This window comes from Xyrauchen texanus, chromosome 36, assembly GCF_025860055.1.
Source record: "Xyrauchen texanus isolate HMW12.3.18 chromosome 36, RBS_HiC_50CHRs, whole genome shotgun sequence".
NCBI lineage: Eukaryota > Metazoa > Chordata > Actinopteri > Cypriniformes > Catostomidae > Xyrauchen > Xyrauchen texanus.
The window spans coordinates 19,324,629-19,348,826 of record NC_068311.1 but is presented as its reverse complement, the minus strand read 5'-3'; the positions used below and the strand labels follow the sequence as shown (position 1 = coordinate 19,348,826).

The following is a 24,198-nucleotide window of genomic DNA, read 5'->3' as shown; positions in this document are numbered from 1 at the left end:
AATTTATGCATGTATAGTTTAGCCAAGACATTAACTTGCCATCGTGTATCCAGAGAGAAGTAAAAATGGAACTCTATTAACACAGAGAAGTCATGTAGGGGAGAGTTAGTATAAATGTTATGTATATCAACAAATGTATATAATCTGTAATAACATTTTACAATGCACTCACCATAGCCAAATCAAGTCAGTAGATTTTAAAATTCAGTCATTATAGACATTAATGTTTAAAAAAATGGAGAAGAAAAAAAAGAAAATGTATTTTGTGTTTTTGGGTGTTTTGAGTGAGTTAAATTAAAAAGGTAACTTAATTACGTATTTGATTACAGTATATTTTTTTTTTTTGGTGAATTAATCAGCACTGTTACACATCAATGTAACATTGTTCTTCGTGTACTTCATCAAGTGTAATTGTTGTCATTATGCTAAACATTTTCTGAATAAATTAGCAAAAATAAAAATAAGGTTACAATAATCCTTGCTTCCCCTACTATAGAGGACTGTGTTCTTCCTGTATGTGAATCAGACATGACAAATACCTTCTGGTATTCATGATCAAAAGAAATTCACTTGTTTTCTCTCATCTGCGCACATGGACTTAAGCCTGCATGCACTGCAGATGAGGGCATAGGGGGTGCGGGCCGAATCTGTTTCTTCCCAGTGGTTCATAAAAAGTCTGGAGCACACGAAAATGCTTATCCTGATGTTAAAAAGACATCAAAGTCCAAGGGTGGTCTGCGCACACCCGGAGTGTCCTGGACCTGTGAGGGGAGTGTACAGGAAACATGCTCTAACATTAATAAGCTCAGAGTGGGAAATATGGGGGAGGCATCTGAGCAGAGTGTATACAGTCAATGTGAAGAAGGCTGGATCAGAGAGACCCTGATGTGAGAGAAAAATGCTTGACGTCATCCGCAGTGGCCTACAGCTACATGATCATTAACAGCTGACAGTCCCCTGTGCATGCTCTTGAGGGTCATATACCGAACATCACAGAATGTAGATTGCCCAGAATTTGGGTAGTTTAATAAGATTAGTATTTATATTATATAATCAGACTGGGATCAAGGTTTTTCAAAATAAGAATTTAAATATTTTAATTTTAAATCCCCAAAACAACCAATATGAACAAATTAATACTTCAACAAACGCTCACTTAACACTTTCATAGGAACACTATTGGTCTTCTGCTGCATTCTGAGATGTTATTTTGCTCACTACAGTGTGCAGTGTACAGTGTGGTTATCTGAGTAACCAAAGCCTTTCTGTCAGCTCGAACCAATCTGACCATTCACCGTTGACCTGTCTCATCAACAAGGTGTTTTCTTGTGCAGATGTTTTTGTTTTTTGGCACAATTCTGAGTAATTCTCTGGAGACTGTTGTACATGAAAATCCTAGGAGGTCAGCAGTTACAGAATTACTCAAACCAGCCCTTCTGGCACCAACATTCATGCCACGGACAAATGTTATAAAAATTTAACATCAAGAATACCCAAATGTTTTTTATACCTTAAGATTAACTTGGTACCATTTAGTAAGGGTGACCACTTCTGTTACCCTCAAACATACAATCTATTACAGTTGACACTTAAATCATGCTTTAAGACGTAACTTTATAGTTTGACTATTGAGGCAGAGCAATGACAATGGTGTTGATGAGTCTTACTGAATGTATGAATTGTACTTATATGCTTCTTTATTTTTTTTTTCTTATTTATAGCTACATTATTTGATCTGTAAAATACTAAACAGCTGCATGATTTGGTCTGTAAAGAAATGATGTGTATTGTGAAAAATGCTATAAAAATAAAAATATTAGTATTTGATATGTAAAGCACTCTGGTCTACTTTGTTTGTTTTTAAATGCGCTATAATAATAAAGATATTAAGGCATTGTTTTCTATAAAGCTGTTTACTGGAGGCTTTATTTAAAATTTTCTGTAAAGCTGCTTTGAAACAATGTGTATTGTGAAATGTGCTATACAAATAAATATGGCTTAAACATATTTATTTTATTATAAAATAGTTAATCTATATGTATAGATTTTGTATTGCGTTTTATTGTATGTAGACTTGTGCATCAGTAGCTTGAGACCTTAAAGTGTAAATTTTTATTTTGTACTTTGCATTCTGGTTTTCCTCATTTTTAGGCAAATGAATAAAAAAAACTGCAAATAAATATGAATAAACATTTACTTTGTCATGTTTTATTTAAAATAAAGCCTGGAACATTTGCAGTATGCTAATTAATACAAATAAATACATAGTCAAACAAGCAAATGTGGCACGAATCCCATGTTACCAAAAATATTTAGAAACCATATTGTGCTTGTTATCCTAATGGCTATCAAAAAGACACATTTTTATAGTTTAGTTTGTTTTATTAATGTAATGATGGTTCTTGTAATATTTTTCATTCATAAATGTGAAAGCCAGAATCTCTATTCTCAGTCTTTCAAATAAAATGTATTTCTAATTATTTTTTCATCCTTAAAATATATGAAACGTTAACAATTCTATACATTTATCTAGATTATGAATTTCATTGTTAGAAAAAAGGACCCCACATGTTTTATTGTATTTTATTTATTATCTCACTTCTAATTTAAACTTATTTAATAAAAGAAGATTTCACCCAAAAATGAAAATTCTGTCATCGTCCCAGATGTGTATGACTTTCTATCTTCTGCAGAACACAAACAAAGATTAAAGGACTTAAACATTTCTCTGTTTCTCACTCACACCTCTCATATTCTTCAGAAGACATGGATTTATCCACTGGATGCTTATGGATTACATTTATGTGACCTTCATATGCTTTTTGGACATTCAAAGTTCTGGTCAATATTCACTTGCATTGTAAGGACCGACATAGCTGAGATATTCTTCTAAAAAATTGTATTTGTGTTCAGCAGAAGAAAGAAAGTCGTACACATCTGGGATGGCATGAGGGTGAGTAAATGATGAGAGAATTGTAAAATGTTGGGTGAACTCTTCCTTTAAAAAGGATCAACAAGATGAATGTGGCTGAAGGACTTTTAATTTATCGTGTATTCTCCCACTTCCGCAAAGCGGAAATAGAGCAGCACGAGCACCTTCTCTACTGTGTTCATCAACCAGGACGAAAATGGCAGGAGCAGAAGGCGACGATTCGCTTTATCCCATCGCTGTTTTAATCGACGAGCTGAGGAATGATGATGTTCAGGTAAACTTCAGTGTAAGATAAGCCGTGTTGAATTGCCTGAAATACACGCACAAACGATCAGCTGTCTTGATTCGTTTACCAGCTAGCACCATGTACGAGATTTATTTAAAACAATCGCTTATTCTCCCCTTTAACCCTTTGGTGTTTTAAAAAGATTGCTAGTTGATTAATTATAATTCTGCTGGATGCTGTGCGTCCGGTCATTATGACCCAGTACTAGAACGGCTTGTTATGGATGTGTTGCAAAACCTAGTGAGCTGTCTATCTAGACACCATTTTGGGCGTCATATGTGTGTTTGAACGTAAACATTAGGTTTTGTAACTGTGTTGTGAGTCATTTTGTCATATCAATAAGACCTAGGTGGGTTTGACTAATAAAACGCATCAATAAATGTTAATAATGGCAGGTTTTGGATCCTTGCTGTGATTAAAAACATAGTTTTGTTCTGGCGCATCCACAGCTGCGGTTGAACAGTATTAAGAAGTTGTCCACTATTGCTTTGGCTCTGGGTGTGGAGAGAACACGAACTGAACTGCTGCCTTTCCTCACCGGTAAGACATAACTTTAACTATCCAACTATTGTTATTTGTTCTGATTTAAATCTGCAAAGTTGTTTTTTTGTTGTTGTTGTTTTGATTCAATATTCAAGACTATAAACTGCAGCTCCAAATGGGTCTTTAACTTTCATATATTCATTTTACTGTTCTTTTGTTCACAAGAAATCTATTAATCTTTATGTCTGTATTATAACTGAATCAAAACATTGTTTTCGTCTGTAGACACCATCTATGATGAGGATGAAGTACTTCTTGCCTTGGCTGAGCAGCTCGGGAGCTTTACTGTGCTGGTCGGAGGCCCAGAGTTTGTGCACTGCCTCTTGGTACGTATGATGGTACACTTAATTGACCATGTAAGCCTTGGTCTATCTGGAGTCAAGACATGCATTTATGCATATTTTCATCGTCCTCAGCCTCCTTTGGAGAGTTTGGCCACTGTGGAGGAAACTGTAGTGCGGGACAAAGCTGTGGATTCTCTGCGTAAGATCTCTCAGGAACATTCCCCTGTAGACCTGGAGGTGCATTTCGTGCCACTTGTTAAGCGTTTGGCCAGCGGAGACTGGTTCACCTCCCGAACATCTGCCTGCGGTCTGTTTAGCGTCTGCTACCCTCGTGTGTCCAACACTGTTAAAGCGGAAATCCGCCAGTGAGTTAAACTGATGGTTTGTTTTTGTGACTGTACCTTTCAAAATCACTTTACTTAGAAAAGTGAAGTCAAGTTTAATAATATATAATATAGTGGTTGTTTCACAGGCACTTCCGCACTCTATGCTCGGACGACACTCCCATGGTGAGACGTGCTGCTGCCTCTAAGCTTGGCGAGTTTGCGAAAGTTTTGGAGCTGGATTATGTTAAGAGTGACATCATTCCTCTTTTTACAGCATTAGCATCTGATGAACAGGTACAGTGAATTTCACATGCATTCCTAAGTATAGGTATAAATGGAGAACAAAAGTCTGATTCCAGAAGGTAAATCCCATTCATTTGCTCCATAGAGAAATTGGGTTTTAATGCTAACATTTGAAGACAGACCAACCATGAGCTCCGAGGTTGTTAACAACAGTAAACGTTGTTTAAAGGGATAGTACACTCAAAAATGAAAAGTTTACTCGCACTCATGCCATCCCAGAAGTGTATTATTTTCTTTCTTCTGCTGAACACAAATTAAGATTTTTAGAAAAATATCTCTGTTCTGTAAGTCCAGCTACTTAATGTTGACCTTAATGGTGGCCAGAAATCTGAAGGTCCAAAAAAAGCACAAAGCCAGGATAAAATATGATGTGATAGGTGTGGATGAGAAACAGATCAATATTTAAGTCCTTTTTATATTTATAGTAAATCTTCACATTCTTTTGTTTTTGGTGATTCACATTTTTCATGCATATCAAAACCTACTGGGTTCTCACCCACCCCTATCATATCGCTTCTGAAGATATTAATTTAAGCTTTGGAGTCTTATGGATTACTTTTATGCTGTCTTTATAAGCCTTTTGGACCTTTAATGTTCTGGGTAGGGCTGCACCAGCTGTGCATAAGGTCTCACTTAAGTTGGGATGTAAAGTTCACATTAAGGGCTTAGTAACTACTAGATGGTTTGTAACTAAGTCAGAGCTTAATTTGGTTGCACCACCTGTTCTTAAGGCAAGACTTGACTAGTAGGTTGTAAGCATGTAGTCGCATAATATGACGTTTACCTTAATTTATCCAATAAGCAACCTTCAAATTTGTACATAGAAGTGTTAAAAAGCTGTGAATTTGAGTTTGATCTTGTTCAAACCTTGTTTGCTCACGTACCTTGTCAGCTGTAATAATTATATCTCCATTGAAATATGATATGTAATAAAACAAGATTTCATGAATGTTTATCTTATGTAAATAACAATATTCAATAACTATCTAAAATGAATAAGAGACAATATATCAATACTAATACAACAGGCTGGAAATATAGACATTTATGAATTTTAATATCCATTTCGTATATGTTGAATCTTGACACTGGGCAGAGTACACAGGATACTGCACAGTTAGATCGGTTTCATGCAGAAGTTTTTATAAAATAATGTTTTCTCCCGTAAATGTAAACGAGTGTAAATATCAACATCATATATGTCGAAAGGACTGAAGCCTGTCAACCAAAACATCAGCTCATTGATGTCATTAAATATGAGTTTGCTTTTTTATTCCATCCATTACTCCTCGTTGGAGGCATCCGTAAATATTTAGTGTAAGTAGGGTTACGTCCTACCTAAATTTAATGGTGCAATGCTCAAATATTTAGTAGCGCATAAATTGTGACTTAGTTCCCATTTACACCACTACTAGACTAAGTTGTAACGTACGTATAGCTGGACCAACTGGCCCCTGGTACCATTCACTTGCATTGTATGGACCTACAGAGCTGAGATATTCTTCTAAAAATCTTTGGTTGTGTTTAGCAGAAGAAAGTCATACACATTTGGGATGGCATGAGGGTGAGAGAATGATGAGATAATTTTAGTTTTCGAGTGAACTGTCCCTTGAATGGCCAAATTCCCAGTAAAGAACTACACTACTCATAACCTGGAGAGATTCACCAATCAGAGAAGGGATCTCAAACTACTAATATGCTTGTAGAAATCAGAATATTTTCATTAAAATATCATTTTTATACTTCTATTCAAAGATTGTACATTTTATATTGTACCATGCTTTTTAATTAGATTTTCATTCGTAATGCTTGTTGGGGATTATAGTTCATTCCCTCAGAAAAGACATTAAGCACACAGACATTAATGCTTTTTTGCTTCAAATCTAATTTTTTAATGTTGTGATTCACCTTGAAGCTGGTTGGCTTGGTTCATGGCTGAGCTTTGTTTTAAACCCTATTGAGAAAATGAATGGGAAAATAAATCCCTGTGCTCTTTAAGGCAGTTTATCGGAGCAATATACCTTTTTGCCTTGCTCTACAGGACTCCGTGCGGCTCCTGGCAGTAGAGGCTGGTGTTAGCATTGCCACCCTGCTACCCCAAGAAGAATTGGAGTCTCTAGTCATGCCCACTCTCCGTCAAGCTGCAGAGGACAAATCTTGGAGGGTGCGCTACATGGTGGCAGACAAGTTTTCAGAAGTGGGTACTTGCGAAACTCAAGAGCATCCTTGAGATTAACATTTGGCCAGTGTCCAGGTTTTCTCCACAACAGTGTGTGCACTAACCCTTGTTTTTCTTTTTGTATAAAGTTGCAAAAAGCAGTTGGCCCAGAGATCACCAAGAACGATCTTGTCCCGGCATTCCAGAATTTGTTGAAAGACTGTGAGGCTGAGGTCCGGGCTGCTGCAGCCAACAAGGTGAAAGGTACGGTTTCCCTCTGCCTACTTCCAAAGCCTGATGTCTCTATGAAAACTCCCACAATAACAACATTATCTGATGCCCTGTTTATCTCCCAGTGTTCTGTGAAAATTTGCCTGAAGACAGCAGGGAGACCATCATTATGACTCATATTCTGCCATGCGTCAAGGTACACATTGTAAACTTGCCTGCTTGTTTATGAAATCGCATGTGTCTGAACAGTTATGCTACATGGTGGAAGCCAAGTTCTCAAGAGGGGGTACATAGAAAACTTTTTGATTATGTGAGATCATTTCTGGGGCTGGGCAGATGTCCACATTGTCTCTGCAAGAGTTCTTATAATAGGTCTGGTTGTTATTTTGTTATTTGCTAAGTGTTTACCTAAGCCATTAAGAAGTGATACCATTTTTGGTATGCAAAATTGATTATTGTAGATGCTTCATACATATTTACAGTTGCATATAAGATTTAATAACTTTATGCCCCGTCTCTAGAATTGCACAAAGTTGAATAATTTGTTCATGACTTCATCAATAGGTTCGCTAACTAAATTCTGTGATTGGGCTGTTGATGCTATCAGGAGGTCATGGGCAGTAGGGGTCACTGTTGTTATATCTATTGTACCAGTTAGATCCCTTGTCAAACGTGTATAAGGGTTTACTAAATCATCAGGCTGGGATTGGGTTGCTATTTTATTTTTTATATCCTGGTTTGTAATACTGAGCTGTGCAGATAGTCCATTATCCCATTCTTATCTTAACCTTTTGTTAGATGGCAATTATCAAGACTTATTAGTGGACAGCCTGAGCTTACCTTCACATTAGCCATGGGAAATTTGATTAATTTTGTTTAGTCATTCGTTTGGACATCACTTAAGAGTTCTCAGAAGTCCTGGCATTTTACTACTACTGTTTGGTTTCATATATTTTCAGTTAAATACTCCTTTTATTATGGTTTTCAGTAAGACTATGTAAATTGTAATGTGTATTATATAAATTACAAATGATGTGGTGTTCATGGCTCATGTCACCCACCTCACAGTTTTACTTCAAAAAGTTATCAATTAAACTTCGCTATTTATCATATTAAAATACTGTAGTAATGGGCAGCTATTTTCTATGAATACAAGCAGCATGGATGTACAGATCCTCTCTACTTGAATGGGGGAAAAACCGAAATCTCCAAAACAGCTGGTCAAGATAACAATCAAATAGCATGTTATATATACTTGTCTTGCTGGTCCAGCTAATGTGCATGCGTGTTTATTAGTTAAGTGACAGGAGATGTCTCTATCTAAAAGGTTACTGGCTCTCTTACCTGTAAGGTGGAACTTCCCTTTCTACATCTGCCATATTGGGCATTCCAATTTCTCCCATTCTCTCATTCCCAGGGCTAAATATTCTCTGGTATTAGCCACCACTGTCATTGAAATATATTAATTTTATATTAAAACTATTAGATAATGAGAGATTCTGAAAGCGTCTTGCGCTGTTTGAAGATCCTATAATTTATAATTTTACAGTTGTAACAATAAATGCAGTAGCTCATATTTTGGTAAAAACATATGGATAACATGGTAAAGTGTAGTGATTTACAAATTAAACTGATCAATTTGACCAAATCATTACAAAGAATTGGTTCAAAAGCATGACTTTTTTCACAAATCTGGAATCACTGCTTAAAATAAGTTGCAAATATAGACTGGTCCCCAACTTTCCTCACCATTTTTAGTGATAAGCTCATATAAATCCCAGTTCCTTTTCAAAACAGGCCTGTTTTTAAAGACTGCACAACAAGGGAAAAAAAGAACGTTGGTAGAGGCTTTTGTGTGTCTGCTTGAGCTTTACAAATCACTCTTTGCATGTGTGGCCTGAGAGTCTTATGACCTGATGTTTGACATCTGTTAATAAGCTAAGGAAATCAGATAATTCCTCACTGATACAAACCGCTTTCTGCTTACTTAGTCAGCAGATGTGATTGACAATTAGCCTGTACATACATGCTGTTTGCCGAAACATGAGATCATCGATTATTACAGGCTTTCAGACTCTCTTGGAAATTTTACAAGTAAATAAATGTCCAGGTTTCAAGGCACCGCAATGTCTGTCTTCAAAGACTCCAGTAATCACCTTGTCTCTTATTAGAGTTACTTGTAGAAGAATAGCTTGATTTAAAAGCCCTCAAACCTCCTTTTCTTCCCATTAAAGGAGCTGGTGTCTGACACAAACCAGCATGTGAAGTCTGCCCTGGCATCTGTCATCATGGGTCTCTCTACCATTTTGGGAAAGGACAACACTGTAGAACATCTGTTGCCTCTTTTCCTGGCCCAACTGAAGGACGAGGTAACCTACCTGGCGATCGGCCAATCTGTAATCTGTCTCTCTTTGTCTTCTGTGGTCCCAGCTCCTTAGGACTATACTTTAGTGCAGAGACACACACGTTTTTGTTACAGGTTTGTTGAGTCACCTTGACCCCATTTACACCTGGTATTAAAATCCATCTCAGGGCTAAAAACAGGCATAATCAGGGTTTAAAATTTTTTGTAACCCAATCTCTCAAACCATAAGCAGACAGTCAGTACAGATTCAGTAGACAGAAATGCAATTGACCACATCACATTTGTAGTGTGAACGTGAATCTCTCCTGATGTGTCCCAGACAACAGTGAATGGCCGCCTATTCGCCTGTCAATCAATCCCTGAGGTAAAACTGCTGGTTGCATGTAGATTTTAGTATGAATTATGAATGGCCTTCCATTTGGAAAATCCCAGACACCTCATACACATGCACAAGACTTCAAGAAACTTCTTCAGTATGCCTGAAATCAACATCCAATATTCAGTAAATACAGGTATTTCTCTAAAGCTGTTGGAAATGCATTGATTTTGCTACTTTTTAGACCCTTTCCTTTAAATACGAACACAAGTGTTCACGGGATATGTTACTACCGGATATAAACAGCAATATTTCTCATTGGACAAACTGTGATCGGATCACCCAAGATGGATGTTTATACCAGGTGTAAACTGAGCCCTTGTGCCAGCACAAATTATTTTCGACTCTAAAAACTCTGATTGATGTTCTTTAATTGGGATCCTGTCCATGACCACTCTGTTTGACACATTAGCTTTTAGATCTTGGTAATAAACTCTTACTCTGTTCTTAAATAAAGTTGAACTTTAGCCTCTGGTTTTAGCTAAACTGTGCCAAATCTGAAACTTGTCCAGACGCATGCCTCCTGTGTTTGTGTTCCCTTATGTTTTATTAGTCTCCTCTCAGAGGTCAAACACACAATCAGAAAATGTTAAGAGCTGGATTCTGTGAAGTTTGTCCTGAAGTGTATTTCCATCGGCTGCCTATCCTCTCGCTCTGTTTGACTAACAAACTTGTCTGGATTTTAGTCAGTCACCAAAGTGCACTTGCTCAAGCAAGTCATCAAATATTTGGCAACATACATGCGTGTGCTTTAACAAAGTCACATGAGGCAAGCCTCCTCCTGGGGCCTCTTAATGAAAAATAATTAAAAAAAAAATACTGTATATAAAAGATGGAGACTTATCTTCTCACTGAAAAATTTACATGTGATTTTTATTCTTATACTTTAATTCTTATACTCATAAAATTGAGGACTTTAAAGGCCCAAACATACTCACCGTAAGCACGTGAAAGCTGACACATCTTGCCCTGCAAGCTCAATTTCACGTGTTGTTGCATTGCGAAATGTGTCGCAGCACAATTCATAACCCAACACAAGTACGTGCTGTATTGCCGCAAGGGCCGCTACAGCGGATTTCTTTTTTCAATCAAAAACTTTTGCCGAACAAGTTAGGATAAATCAAAATTTGTATGACTCCTCTCCATTCAAATAAAACAGAGATTTGAATAAGCTTGGCAAGAAATGGCAACTTCCCTATACAGTTGAAGTCAGAAGTTTACGTACACCTTAGCCAAATGCATAGAAAACATTCCCTGTCTTGGGTCAGTTAGGATCACTACTTTTATTTTAAGAATGTGAAATGTCAGAATAATAGTAGAGAGAATTATTTATTTCAGCTCTTATTTCTTTCATCACATCCCCAGTGGGTCAGAAGTTTACATACACTTTAAGTATTTGGTAGTATTGCCTTTTAGATTTTTTTAACTTGGGTGAAATATTTTGGGGAGCCTTCCACAAGCTTCTCACAATAAGTTGCTGGAATTTTGTCCATTCCTCCAGACAGGACTGGTGTAACTCAGTCAGGTTTTTAGGCCTCCTTGCTCACACACACACTATTTCAGTTCTGCCCACAAATTTGCTATCGGATATTCTATTAGGGCTTTGTGATGGACACTCCAATACCTTGACTTTGTTGTTCTGAAGCCATTTTGCCACAACTTTGGAGGTCTGCTTGGGGTCATTGTCCATTTGGAAGACCTATTTGTGACCAAGCTTTACCTTCCTGGCTGATGTCTTAAGATGTTGCTTCAATATATCCACATCAATTTCCTTCCTCATGATGCCATCTAAGTGGTGAGCAGGGCGGAGCAAGAGGTGTCTGGGCGAAGCGAGGACTGGAAGATAAGTGGCGAATGACTTTCACCTCCATGTAACATTTGTCTAAAGGCTTGACATAATTTTCTGGAATTTTCCAATCTGTTTAATGTCACAGTTAACATAGTGAATGTAAACTTCTGACTCTGGATTGTGATATAGTCAATAAAATTCTGACTTCAACTGTATTACTACTACTCAACATCCGGTATCGTTGCACCTAAAAAAAACTCTTTCGCTCCCTTGTGGTCTGAGGTTATAACTGCCAGAGCAGTGCAAGAGCACACATTATGTTCGTACAATGGGACCACGCTTTTGACATGCATTGGCCAAGCACTCGCACCTGTGTTTGCGTACTTGCGTGAAGTGTGTTTTGGCCTTAAAGTCAACATGAAATAACATTTTTACTATTTACTTAATACATTTTACTGGTCTTTATTTGTGCGTATTATTCCAAAGTACAAAAATATTTGTTGCAATCTTTCAGCCAAATGTAAATAGATGTTTCCAATTTTTTCTGCTTCTGAAACGTCCTTTCAGAAGATGGCATTGCCTTTCAGCTGCCATCACCAAGCCCTATTCTTTTTTTTTTACCCCTCCCTGCTCATACCTTTTAGAACTCCTTGTCTCATACATGGAAAACACCATCATGAGCATTGTGCCTCTGTTTGTAACAGATGACCTCGAACAGAGTGCCAGTTCACTTTGTAGTGCAAGGCACATACAGTCTACATATTTAATTAAATAGCAGCTATTTGCTGTTTAATAATCACATTGGGTTCAGGAGTGATCTGCTTTTCTGGAGGTGAGAAGCTACCATCAAAACACACCGAAAAAGAAAAGATCAATTTAAATGGAAAAAAGTATGACAGAAAGATACAACTACTGTATAGTTATGTAATATTCACTGTAATATTTCTACTACTACTACTACTAAGTAAATGTATTATATTTAAGCAATATCATGCATCTGTGATACTCTTTTATGCAGCACTTTATTTGACAAAAAATAGCTCCAATGTTGGATTGTGCTTTGAGGTTTCGTATAAAAGCACTTTATTTGATAAAAAAATTTTTTTTGAAAATTAATTGTTCTATTTTAATTTGATTACAGTTTTTAAAATTTCCTTTATTTAGACACCATTTTGGTGAAAAATTCGAAAAACTGTTGATATGGTTTTCAGAAACAAATAAAATAAACAGGGATCTGATCAGATGGTACCAAAAAAGAAGTATCGGTACTCGTTCTAAAACAAAACTGGCATAGGGACATCCCTAACATTTAATCAATTTAAGTTTAAAAACTAAAGAATGTGCAATTCATTCATTATATATATTTTTCCACAGTGTCCTGAGGTGCGATTGAACATCATCTCTAATCTGGACTGTGTGAATGAGGTGATCGGGATCCGGCAGCTCTCTCAATCCCTGCTGCCGGCTATAGTGGAACTGGCTGAGGATGCCAAATGGAGAGTTCGACTGGCCATCATAGAGTACATGCCCTTGCTGGCAGGCCAACTGGTAAGTCTGTTCTCCACTCTTACGTCTGCATAGAGATTGATTATTTAGATCTGAAATAAAGGCTAGTTCCCCTTATTGTAAAGTGTTGCCAAATAGTTGATCTAAAAATGAAAGTTCTGTTATTATTGTTCCAAAATGACCAAAAGTACAATAAAAGTGGTCCATATGACTTGTGTGCTGTATTTGAAGTATTTTGAAACCATACAGTACCGTTATTTCCGGACTATATGCCGCAACTTTTTTCCCAGGCTTTGAACCTCACGGCTTATACAATGACGCGGCTAATATATGGATTTTTCCCGCTTTCAAATTTTATAAAAAAAAAAAAAAACATTCTGTGGCGTGCTCAGTTTTTTGCGGCGTGAAGCTTTCATTAGACCAATGAAATTGCCGAGCGGGTTAAGGTCAAAACAACTTTTTTGTTTACTGTTTAGATTAAATCGAGGCTCAAACTTCCCATCATTCTGATTACGGTAGTAATTTTGTCACCCTCACCATGGCAAAGACATGGAGAAATGCATATGATGCAGCTTTCAAGTTGAAGGCGATTGATCTGGCTGCTGCACGGGAGCTTGGTCTTAATGAGTCGATGATAAGACGCTGGAAACAGCAGCGTGAGGAATTGACTCAGTGCAAAAACACAACTAAATCTGAGGCTATTCAACTCCGACACTTTCTTGGTAGGCTACTGTTTACTGCAAATGTTTTATTACAAGCCGTGTGTGGCAGCGGGGGCGTGGTCAAGCGCCCGTCCGGGAGAGAAAAGCTGTAAGAGCTTACACCTGCGCTAAATTATGTCTAACACCGGTGTCTAATTTCAAGTGCCCTGCTTCACGTGTCCTTCTTGGGAAAACTGTCACACGGGCACCAGTGTGACAGCTTTCAGCAGGGCACTTGGCGTTCCAGGTAAGGCTTTTAATAGCCACAGCAATGTTTACAATCAATTTTATAAAGTTTCTCAATTCTTCTATCGCCAACACTAGACTGGCGTGTGTCACTCTCTCAGCTCTGTGGCTGCTGCCTTTTATGCCGCTCTCCCCATGCTTACTGAAATTAGACACAGGTGTTAGACATAATTTAGCTCAGGTGTAAGCGCCCTTACCGCTTTTCTCTCCGGACGGTAGCTTGACTACGCCCCGCTGCCACACCGTGTTTCGTTAAAGCCTATTTATTTTTGTTACAAGCCGTGTTTCGTTAAAGCCTGAGTAAAGTTCATTTGTTTCAATGGTAGGCACCTGCGGCTTATAGACAGGTGCGGCTTATTTATGTTCAAAATAATATTTTATTTAAAAATCAGTGGGTGCGGCTTATATTCAGGTGCGCTCAATAGTCCGGAAATTACGGTAGTTTTAAGTGAGAAACAGACTGATATTTAAGCCGTTGTTCCCCAAATATCTTCCCTGCCATCCATAATAGCTCTCATATCTTATTCTCAGTTAAATTCGAACATGGCACTTCGAGATCTGTCGTGCCAATTTGAGATTTTAAGCAAATAATGCCTTAAAATTCAGTTTTTATCTTGCGCAAAGCTATGTTTTCAGATAGACTACTACATGATACAACATTTTGTATTTTTGGAGCTCGACAGCCCATTTCCCCATTAATTTGTGTTGTAAAAAAAAAAGCAGCTTAGTCTAACTTTTCTGTTTGTGTTCAATGGAAGAAAGTAAGTCATACAGGTTTCCAAACGAGAGTGAGTAAATGATGACAGAACTTTCCTTTATGGCTTAGCTATTCCTTTAAACTGTACAGAATGTAACTGTCTCAACATTGTTCCCAGGGAGTGGAGTTCTTTGATGAGAAGTTGAATTCCTTGTGTATGGCATGGCTCATTGATCACGGTATGTCCTCTGAATCCTTCTGTTTTCTATGCAAGAGGATTCTTTTGAGTATTCGAGGAAAATAGAAAGATATTGAGTTATTGACCGCAGCCAACCAAAGCAGTTTAAGTTCTGACCGATTAATTGCTAACATTGAAGAGGGAACAGCCAAGAAGTACAGCTGTTGTTTCCACCTACCCTTGTTGTGGATAACAGTCGAAGATTGAGTCAGAGGTTCCAGATGTCAGGGCTATAAGTTTGAGCGACCAATAAACCTGAGAAGTACAGCTGTGCATTCTGCCCTCCTAGTTCCATTCCTTAGTGCTGTCTTGTCTGACCACAGGAAAACATATATATATATATATATGCGTTCACAACTGCATTGGTCTATTTTATGTACTCCTGGATCAGTTATGACAGTGCATTCTCAGACATGTTTATGTATGTATATTTGCCATACATTTGCACCAGCAAAATTGATAGGAAGTAAAATGGGTTTTGAACAAATGAGGGCGAGTAAATGCTGATGGCATAATTAAAATATTGGGGTGAATTATCCCTTTAAATTGTCAATCTCAAAAGAAGTCAATCTCATTAGATTATTTTCTATTATTTGGAACTTGATGGACACAAACCAAAAGGTACGATTATTCATAACAAATGAATAATTCTGACAGCAATATAAAAAGAGACTCAAAAGTAATACATTTTAGTTCTGATTAGATCTTGCAGACCTGTTACTGCAATATCTGTTGAGTTCGATATTGTTGCAGTAAATTGAGATGTTACATATTGCATACACCGGACACAAGCAGTGCATCACATCAAAGCTAAATTACTCCCATAATAATGAATGAAGCTGTCTATGCTGGAAGCAAGCATGGGCAACAGTTTGCAGAGTATGCTTTAGTTTTATGCTTTGTGACTGATTTATTTTTTATTATCCACTTTTCTCCCCAATTTGGCATGCTTGCTTAATAGGTCTTCGTGGTGGCATGGTTACTCACCTCAATCATGGTGGTGAAGGACATGTCTCAGTTGCCTCTGCTTCTTAGACTGTCAATCTGCACATCTATCACATGCCTCGCTGTGCTTGACACCGCAGAGACTCAAAGCATGTGGAGGCTCATGCTATTCTCTGCGATCTACGCGCAACTTGTCATGCACCCCATTGAGAGCGAGAACCACTCCTCGCGACCACGAGGAGGTGGCTCCAGGTGATTCTACCCTCCCTAGCAACCGGGCCAATTTGTTTCCTTAGGAGACCAGGCTTGAGTCACTCCGCACACCCAGGATTTGAAATCGTGACTCAAGGGGTGTTAGTCAGCTTCAATACTTGCTGAGCTACCCAGGCCCCACCTTTGTGACCAATTTGATCGAAATCATGGTGCGGATTTACCGCAGTATAAAGGGTATTCAAGAATCTAAATTGTCAGATTTCTAATGCTGCATGTTATATAACTGCATAATTCCCAGCCCTAATTTTCATTGTACTAAATGCATAGCACAGGTGGGCTGGTTAATGAAATAAGAAGTGACCACTGTGGATGAACCACAGATTTCACAGCGGGTTGCCAGTTATTTTCATATCAACCTATTTCCAGTTTCATTCTGATGCTTATCTGCCCCTGCTATTGAATAGATTAGGCTTTTGAACTGCATGCTGATCTTGCTTTGATTTGCATGTCAATGGTAATGAATGTTCCAGATTGGTGGGTCTCTTAGTAAAGCTTTAATTTAATGGTTGTCAGAATGGGTATGATCTCACTCTAAACCATGAGCTGATTAGATCCAGCTGTTGAGGTGTTTTGCATGGTGATTTTCACAGAGGAGAACACTCTCTCACACATGCATAGACACATGCATTGCACTCTGACAGTTGTAGACAAAGGGCCAGATGGGTTACATCACTGGAATGTTCTTGTATATCCTGTGCTGCTAGGCCAGCGCTCTCCTTACATAAGCACTCAGAGTCAGGGCGGCGCTCTGCTCTCTGAAGTGAACTTGTCTTTTTTGACGAATACATACAGGCACAATGCATGGCACAATGTGTAATAGAATAGTTGATGGAAGGATGTTAGATACATGTGGCCTGTCATCTTAATTTTTCTGAGCATAAGCACCAGGCCAGTTGTGGTTTGAATAATGTGTATAAATCCAGGGGGATGCCAAGTTACAATTGCAATATCTAAGTCTGTTACTCAGACTTTGAAAAAATCAGACTGGTGCATTTTAGTAAAAAAAAAAAAAAAGCATTTACAGGACATACAAAAAAAGACTGACTGAATTCAAAATCAAAGTGGATTTATATGTACTGTGTAAGACACATAGATTGTCAAAATGGACCATCGGTTTGTGTGTTTATAATCTATTTAAAGCTTGACCTACTTATTGGAAGTGCGCATCACAAGTTGTTTGTCAAGTATATTTATTATTTCTTTGAAAAATAACGTGGGGGGATTTGACCTGAATTTTAAATTCTAAATAGGATTGTCTCGGGCCAATTCAGAACCATTTGATAAAGGGGTTATTTCATGCTGTCTACGGTTAAGCAGATTGGTAATGCACATATTCACAGGATTTTTGTAGATGTCTGCTCTTCCCAGAATGGAGTTTAAATGGCTTAGATTGCAAACTCTTCAACGTATTGCAAAGTCAGGTGGAATGTAATCAGCTGGAGTTACGTGGAACACCAAAACAAGGTTGGTATACAGCACAAAATCCATGTCCGTCTCTCACCAGCAATCTATATAAAGTACGACACTGGCGTATATTCACGTATATAAAAAAAAAAAAAAAAAGCAAGTTAAATGGTGGACTTCTTATTTGATACCGGCGGTGGTGTGGTGTAGTGCAGTGGTCCTCAACCGTTTTGACTCAGAGGGCCCCCATTGTCAAAGACCATTTTCAAAGGGCCAGAATTTTGGAGTGTCAATAGTTTAAAATGCTGCGGATGCTGTTTTATGTTGACTCTAAAGGAGATCTGTCTGCGTTATTAAATATTTTTTATTTTAAATCATGTATAATAGCAGAATTCCTCATGAAGATCTCCAAGTGATCCTTTAAAAAAAGATCCAACAATCGGCAAATTGCACAGAAAGTGCTCTGCAGTTAGCAACCGCCCACTCCTGTGAAACACAGCGAAATATGTAATCTAGTCGGTTCCCCTACACACTCAAATTACTAATGTATTTGTGCAGAAAAATGTATTGTTTCTATATTTATAATCAGCAACTTTAATGAGTGTGCTGAAAGTGGCTTTGGATAAAAGTGTGCGAAATGACTACTTGCTCGTGATAATGAAGAACGTGTGCCTTCAGGTATTAATGCAGTGGACTGTAATCTGGATTTACATATTTGTGGTTAAAAAATATTATAAATATCGCCCTGCTACTGTTGATAGAAGTAGAGGTAACAAAAGCATATTTTCGAAACTCGCAGTGTATGCCATCCGAGAGGCTGCCACCTGTAATCTGATGAAGCTGGTTGAAAAGTTTGGAGCAGAGTGGGCCCAGAACACCATCGTGCCCAAAGTGCTTGGCATGGCCAACGATCCCAACTACCTTCACAGGATGACCACTCTTTTCTGCATCAATGTGAGTCTGGAAACATTGAAACTGTGGTTGGTGTTTTGCTCTTTTAACAACAGTGTTCTTCTAATAGAAACTCATTTAGAATTTTCACACCCAGTTAAATTTATCTATACAATATGTGCTTTCAGGCTCTGTCTGAAGCATGCGGAGAGGAGATCACCACAAAGCACATGTTGCCTGTTGTCCTCAAGATGGCCAATGATCAAGTGGCCAATGTGCGCTTCAACGTGGCCAAAAGCTTACAGAAAATTGGACCAGTCCTGGAAAACAGGTATGTTCATTTTTTGTTAGTCTAAATAATGACTGCCATACTTTCTTTTATTGATGGTTGTTGGCATGTCTGCTTTTAGTAACACTTCAACTATGTGTCCTACAGTGCATTACAAGCAGAGGTCAAACCAGCACTGGAGAAACTAGCCACAGACCAAGATATGGATGTGAAATACTTTGCTCAGGAGGCTATAAGTGGTATGTATCCCTTGAACTTACAAGCATATATACGTATTTACACTTATTCACCATGAGTCTGGTGATTGGATTGCGCATGCACATTCCATTTACTCCTGGCCAGACTAATGTGTCTCCGCAAAACCAATATAAATCTGTTCTACTATTCCTGCGCTATATGCAAGTTCACTTCCATGATGAAGCTAGTCACTAATGGATGCAACTAAAATTGCTTTGATTGCATAGCAAAAGGTGTCAGCTGTTTTTTGCCACATTTTGTGTTGTCTTCGGGCTTCCAAACATCTGCATGGTGACATACTGTAGTTCTGTGAGTTGTAAAGTTTACATATGTGGCCTGAACAACCAGATATATTTGTCTGAGTTGCATCTCAAACTTCTGAATGATTTCATTGGTTTCCATCTCAAATAGGTCTTGGAAGGCGTTTACATTCAAGGGCTGTCAATTTAACGTGTTTATTTAGTGTGATTTATTTATATGAAAAGTAACGCATTAAAAGCAACTAGGGCTGGGTAGAAATCTAGATTTTTCCAATGCAGCGTGATCTTAGTTTGAACGTTCTCTATCGATTTTTAAATCCCAAGATCAAGCTTTCACTTTGTGGCAACCCTCTATAATGCAAGTAAATCTCATATGTGACCAAAGTTTGTGCTGTACTGCTAACAATTTTGGTGGTTAGCCACTGCCTGTTTAATGTTCATATTTCACTCACCAGTGCTTAAATGGTATAGTGGAGAAGTTATTAGCACAGAGGTCTTCACTGCGTGTTGAGAGTAAAATTTTGGTTTAACTCGTTCTGTGTCTCCACGGATCCATATGTATTTAAAAAACAATTCTCTTTTAATTCCCTTTGTGTATTTACAATCAGTTGTTGACTAGAATTAAATGTATTTTTTTTAATCACACATGGATGTGCTAAGGTAGTTAATTGAATAGACTGAATTTGAAAACGTTCAAAAGCTAAAATGTGACCAATTTGATAAACTAATTAGAAAATGTCATTTGTGAAATATTTTATTTCAAATTATACCTATAACGCTGCCTAGATAAATAGTTCTCAACCTTTTTGAATCCAAGGCCCCTCATTGTCACAGAAAATATTTGAATGCCCCCCATGTAGGCTATAAGATATATCTATTGTAAGATATTTTCTTTTGATTCCAGAAATGTCATAAAAAGCAAGCTGTTGAAGGGAGTTATTAAATTTGTAGCATTTTCAGTAAGTTGAATTATAAACATAATAATCTATCACATATTTTAAATAATTTGAAGAGATCTTGAGGCCCCCTAGTGGGTCATGACCCCCTGGTTGATAACCACTATCCTAGAAGGTTTCTTTTATAACTAGGAGCATTAGCTGAGAGTGAATTTTTCATATGTAATCAAAATGATATTGTAACAGAAATGTACCAGATGAATCTATATCGAATTTAATCGAGATTGGAATTAATTAGAATTGAGAGATTGTAAATCGAAATCAAATTGGGAAATCTGTATCAATACCCAACTCTAAAAATAACGCAATTAATCATGCCCCCAAACTGTGTGTAAATTCCATAAGGAATTTACCATGTTTTTGCAAATCTGTGGAAAACGAGAGCAGGCTGCACCGCCTCCCACAGATGATGCGGTCTTGCGCTCAAAGACAGATGGACCAAGTACAACAGAATGCAAGTTTCATGTTTTTCAAAGTTTCAAACTATGTTTACACTGCATCCTGAAAGTACAGCGCTTATGGCCATATACACTGAAAACTAGTGCTCCAAAAGCATCCGCCTGACACATGAGTACATGGACCAACAATCAAAAATGGCCCAGCCAGAATTGGACCAGTAATAGGCTTCTATTCAATAAGACCGAAATAAACAATATTTTGTCTTTTAGAGACCCCTTTTGTGTTGTCTAAATGCTTTACTTGTCTGCTGCCACAATATATGTATATGATCATTTATTTGAAATATCTGATTTATGTGTATTTTATCATATTATAATTATATCATTATCCCTTACACATTGCATAATATATAATCCACGGCTAGGTATGCGTTACATGATTCGGTGGTTTTAACGGCATGTATTCCAGCCAATCAGAATCGAGTAGTCGAATGCACCATGGTATAAATTAATATATCATTATATATTGTAAATATTTACTTGGTCCTTCAAGTAGATGTTATAAATTTTATTAAACTTGATTGACAGCCTCTTCATGATCGAATGGCTATCTGATCCATAGAAATGTATGAAATGAATACAGCGTAAATCATCTCAGAACATTTGAATTCTCTTCAATGCTGTTTGTTTTTCTCTCCTCAGTTCTTGCCTTGGCCTGATAGACTTGCTCTCCACACCATTTGAAAACTGACAACACAAAACTTGTTGCATTCTATTTATTGTTCATTTTGAATGGTTAAGTATCATCAGTGTATTATTGTGTACTCAAAGATATTGAATGATCAAAGGATGGACTTGTGTCAAGTAGTACCTCTCATATTGTACGTAAATCTGCCTCAAACATGCTTTTGCCACAACTCCTCTCTGCATCCTCAAACTGTTTGCGCACAGCTCTTCAGATGCTCAAAGATCACCCCTGCAAGCCATTCCAGCGCAGTCGTATCATAATCGGTACATGCCTACTTCAGCATGCCATTGCTTTTCTTTAGACTAGAGCTCATCCTGCCAGTAGCAGATGGAACAAAATGCCTGTTCAGTTGCTTTAGTAGATTTGCAAGTGCACGGTGCATTGTTTACATGTATTCCCACTCCAGGGAAAATTTCTCATGTGCTCACACGGTTTAACCGCAGAGTCCTCTGTGTACGCAGGGCAAGTAGTCTTCTAAACACATGGTTAGATTGCGTTCTCTCTTAAAATATAATTGACATAATAAAGTCACACTTTGTTACTTTGAGCATTTTTCAATATGATTGAGTCTTAAACAGCTCACACTTAATTCAATTTAGTCTCACCTGCATTTTTGCAGGATCAGTTGAAGCCCCTCTTTACACTTTCTCGAAGATCTTGTTTGAAATTCTGTGCCAATAATGTCTAGTTATAACTCAAATTTGTCATTTTGTAAGTTTTCACAAATTTCTTGTAGTGAACATAAAAAATGGTAGGATTGTTGCATGGTTGTCATTAAATGATTTAGCCTGCCAGAGGAACGCTCTCTTTTGTAGAAGGTGATAAACTGAATTCAGCAATATTCATTAATACAAGCAACATGCACCGACTGCATTCTGAGGACACTCCTTTGTTCATGTTCAGTATCATGAGGATGTTTTTTGTTTTAACTCCATTGGGTCATTAGTGTACTTTTGGGAATTTAATAAAACCATTTGAACAACGTATCTTGCCTTTGTCCTCCTTTTTTAAACTCTCTCACTGACTAACCGTTGCAAAATTGTAAGTGGAACAGTGCGTGCGTTACAACTGTTTGATATCGTCTCGAAGAGTTTGTCATTCTAAATGAATTTGAAAGATTAATCAGGAATCAGGTTTTTGGTCTCCTGGTTTTCTTCAGTTACCTGGCTGATGATCTTATCGAGGGCGTTGGATTGCATATTTCTGTCACTAAGTTTGGCAGGAACTTGAGGTGCTGCAGTCTGGCACTTCTCCTGTAGTATTGGATGTCTTTTTAACGAGCATTATTCAACGGATGTAATGACTCTTAGACTGTAGACTGTTTGGAGTACACCTAGTTAGAACAAATTTCACCAGCTTGCTTGATTAGAGACTTATTATAAGAAAGCAGTGCTCAACCATAAGGATTTTATTCTGCTGGCCGAGTTGGGCCAGTTTTTTTGATTTTACAGTTCAATTTAGCACAAAAAAAAAAAAAAACTGTTTAATTCATGCAATTTAAATGTTATATATGTAAAGCTGTATAATTTTTAACTGGCTTCCAAGACTATAGAGGTCTTGGTTCACCCAAGACAATGGTTCCAACAAATCCTCATTTAAGACAGCCAGCTAAATATTGTAGCCATCAACGGAATTCCTCAAACATTGTACAAAACATCACCAATAACCAAATGTTTGAATTGTTTAAAACATAAAAATGCATATGGGTCCTTGGCAAATAAGGTTATCAAAGGTAATGAAAAGCAAATCTAGTTTAAAACTCACGTCAAGTTTGTAGAAATGTAACCTTTGTGTCCATGTAGGTTACACAATATTTGAGAACATTTATAGCATTTTATTAAAGTTTGCAAACCAAGTAAAACATTGTAAAATATCTTTCTTGAATATTTAAGTGTACTCAAATGTATATTTAAAATTAAAGGTTCTCTCTGTAATGTTTGTCTTTTGTGCCTTGTTGTACTTACACTGACACCTGTCTGGTTGACTGCAGCATCATTTAAATCAATTGTTTCAGAAGCCATTGTAGAAATTCATTACACAGTCAGCCATGATTACTTTTAATCAATGAGTGTCACATAACTGAGATTAAGGGAGTAGTATTCGGCTGGTCATGTGCATCTTTATTTTATGTTTGATTTGATGAACAAAAGTTTTTCCAATATTAGTAAAAAATGTAAAACAAAATTGTTTCTAAGTAAAAATGTTTAGATTATTCTGCACTAGTCATGTCAACATATATTTTTTCAAGAATATTAGCTTTTAATTAAATTTTTTTTATATCGTCTCCAGATGGTTACACCACATGACTTGTGCCATATTTTGACTTTAAGCATCAGAAAAAATATCAAAATACATAATCAACAATTGTAAGTTCATTGAAACATAAGCACTGCTCCAACAAGGCAGGTGACCATTCTGTCAACTGGCCCAAAATTCTCTCACTGTCTGAGGGCATGTAGTCATAGATCAGGCTGAATTTAGCTTACAGGTTTGCATGAGTAATGCTGTCTCATTACCTGAGCCTGTATATCGAGACAGTGGATCATTAGGCAGCTATCTAAAACTTGCATTAATGTCTTCTGTAATCAATCCTATAAATGGCCACTGCATATCCAACTACTTGGAGCAAAACTTGTTGAAGAAAGTGGATGTATGCAAGCCTCGCAGAGTTTTAAGGCCTTGCTATTGTCAGTGATGATGCTCTGTCCTTCCTGTGTTGCAGGATGGGTCATTGTAGCCAATAGATTTCAGATGTTCCTGATTGTGTGTTAGCTGGATTATGCAACTGCAGCTGTGCTACAGATGGCAAATAAAGA

General features: G+C 37.4%; 1 protein-coding gene across 1 annotated transcript; it reads left to right on the top strand.

Annotated features, from left to right (window-relative positions):
• The first annotated feature begins 3,079 nt into the window (after positions 1-3,079).
• On the top strand, positions 3,080-22,362 carry LOC127629924 (serine/threonine-protein phosphatase 2A 65 kDa regulatory subunit A beta isoform). Its single transcript, XM_052107238.1, has 15 exons — positions 3,080-3,206; positions 3,668-3,758; positions 3,987-4,087; positions 4,178-4,410; positions 4,518-4,665; positions 6,716-6,871; positions 6,982-7,096; positions 7,189-7,259; positions 9,298-9,432; positions 12,968-13,141; positions 14,922-14,982; positions 18,403-18,557; positions 18,683-18,825; positions 18,931-19,022; positions 21,337-22,362. The coding sequence occupies exons 1-15, from the start codon at positions 3,129-3,131 to the stop codon at positions 21,351-21,353; spliced, it is 1,770 nt and encodes a 589-aa protein (XP_051963198.1). The 5' UTR covers positions 3,080-3,128; the 3' UTR covers positions 21,354-22,362.
• Positions 22,363-24,198: the final 1,836 nt, after the last annotated feature.

Coding starts and splice junctions, on each gene's coding strand:
- LOC127629924 (XM_052107238.1), top strand. CDS start 3,129: ATGGCAGGAGCAGAAGGCGACGATTCGCTTTATCCCATCGCTGTTTTA. Junction 7,260..9,297: donor ATATTCTGCCATGCGTCAAG/GTACACATTGTA, acceptor TTCCCATTAAAG/GAGCTGGTGTCTGACACAAA. Junction 9,433..12,967: donor TGGCCCAACTGAAGGACGAG/GTAACCTACCTG, acceptor ATTTTTCCACAG/TGTCCTGAGGTGCGATTGAA.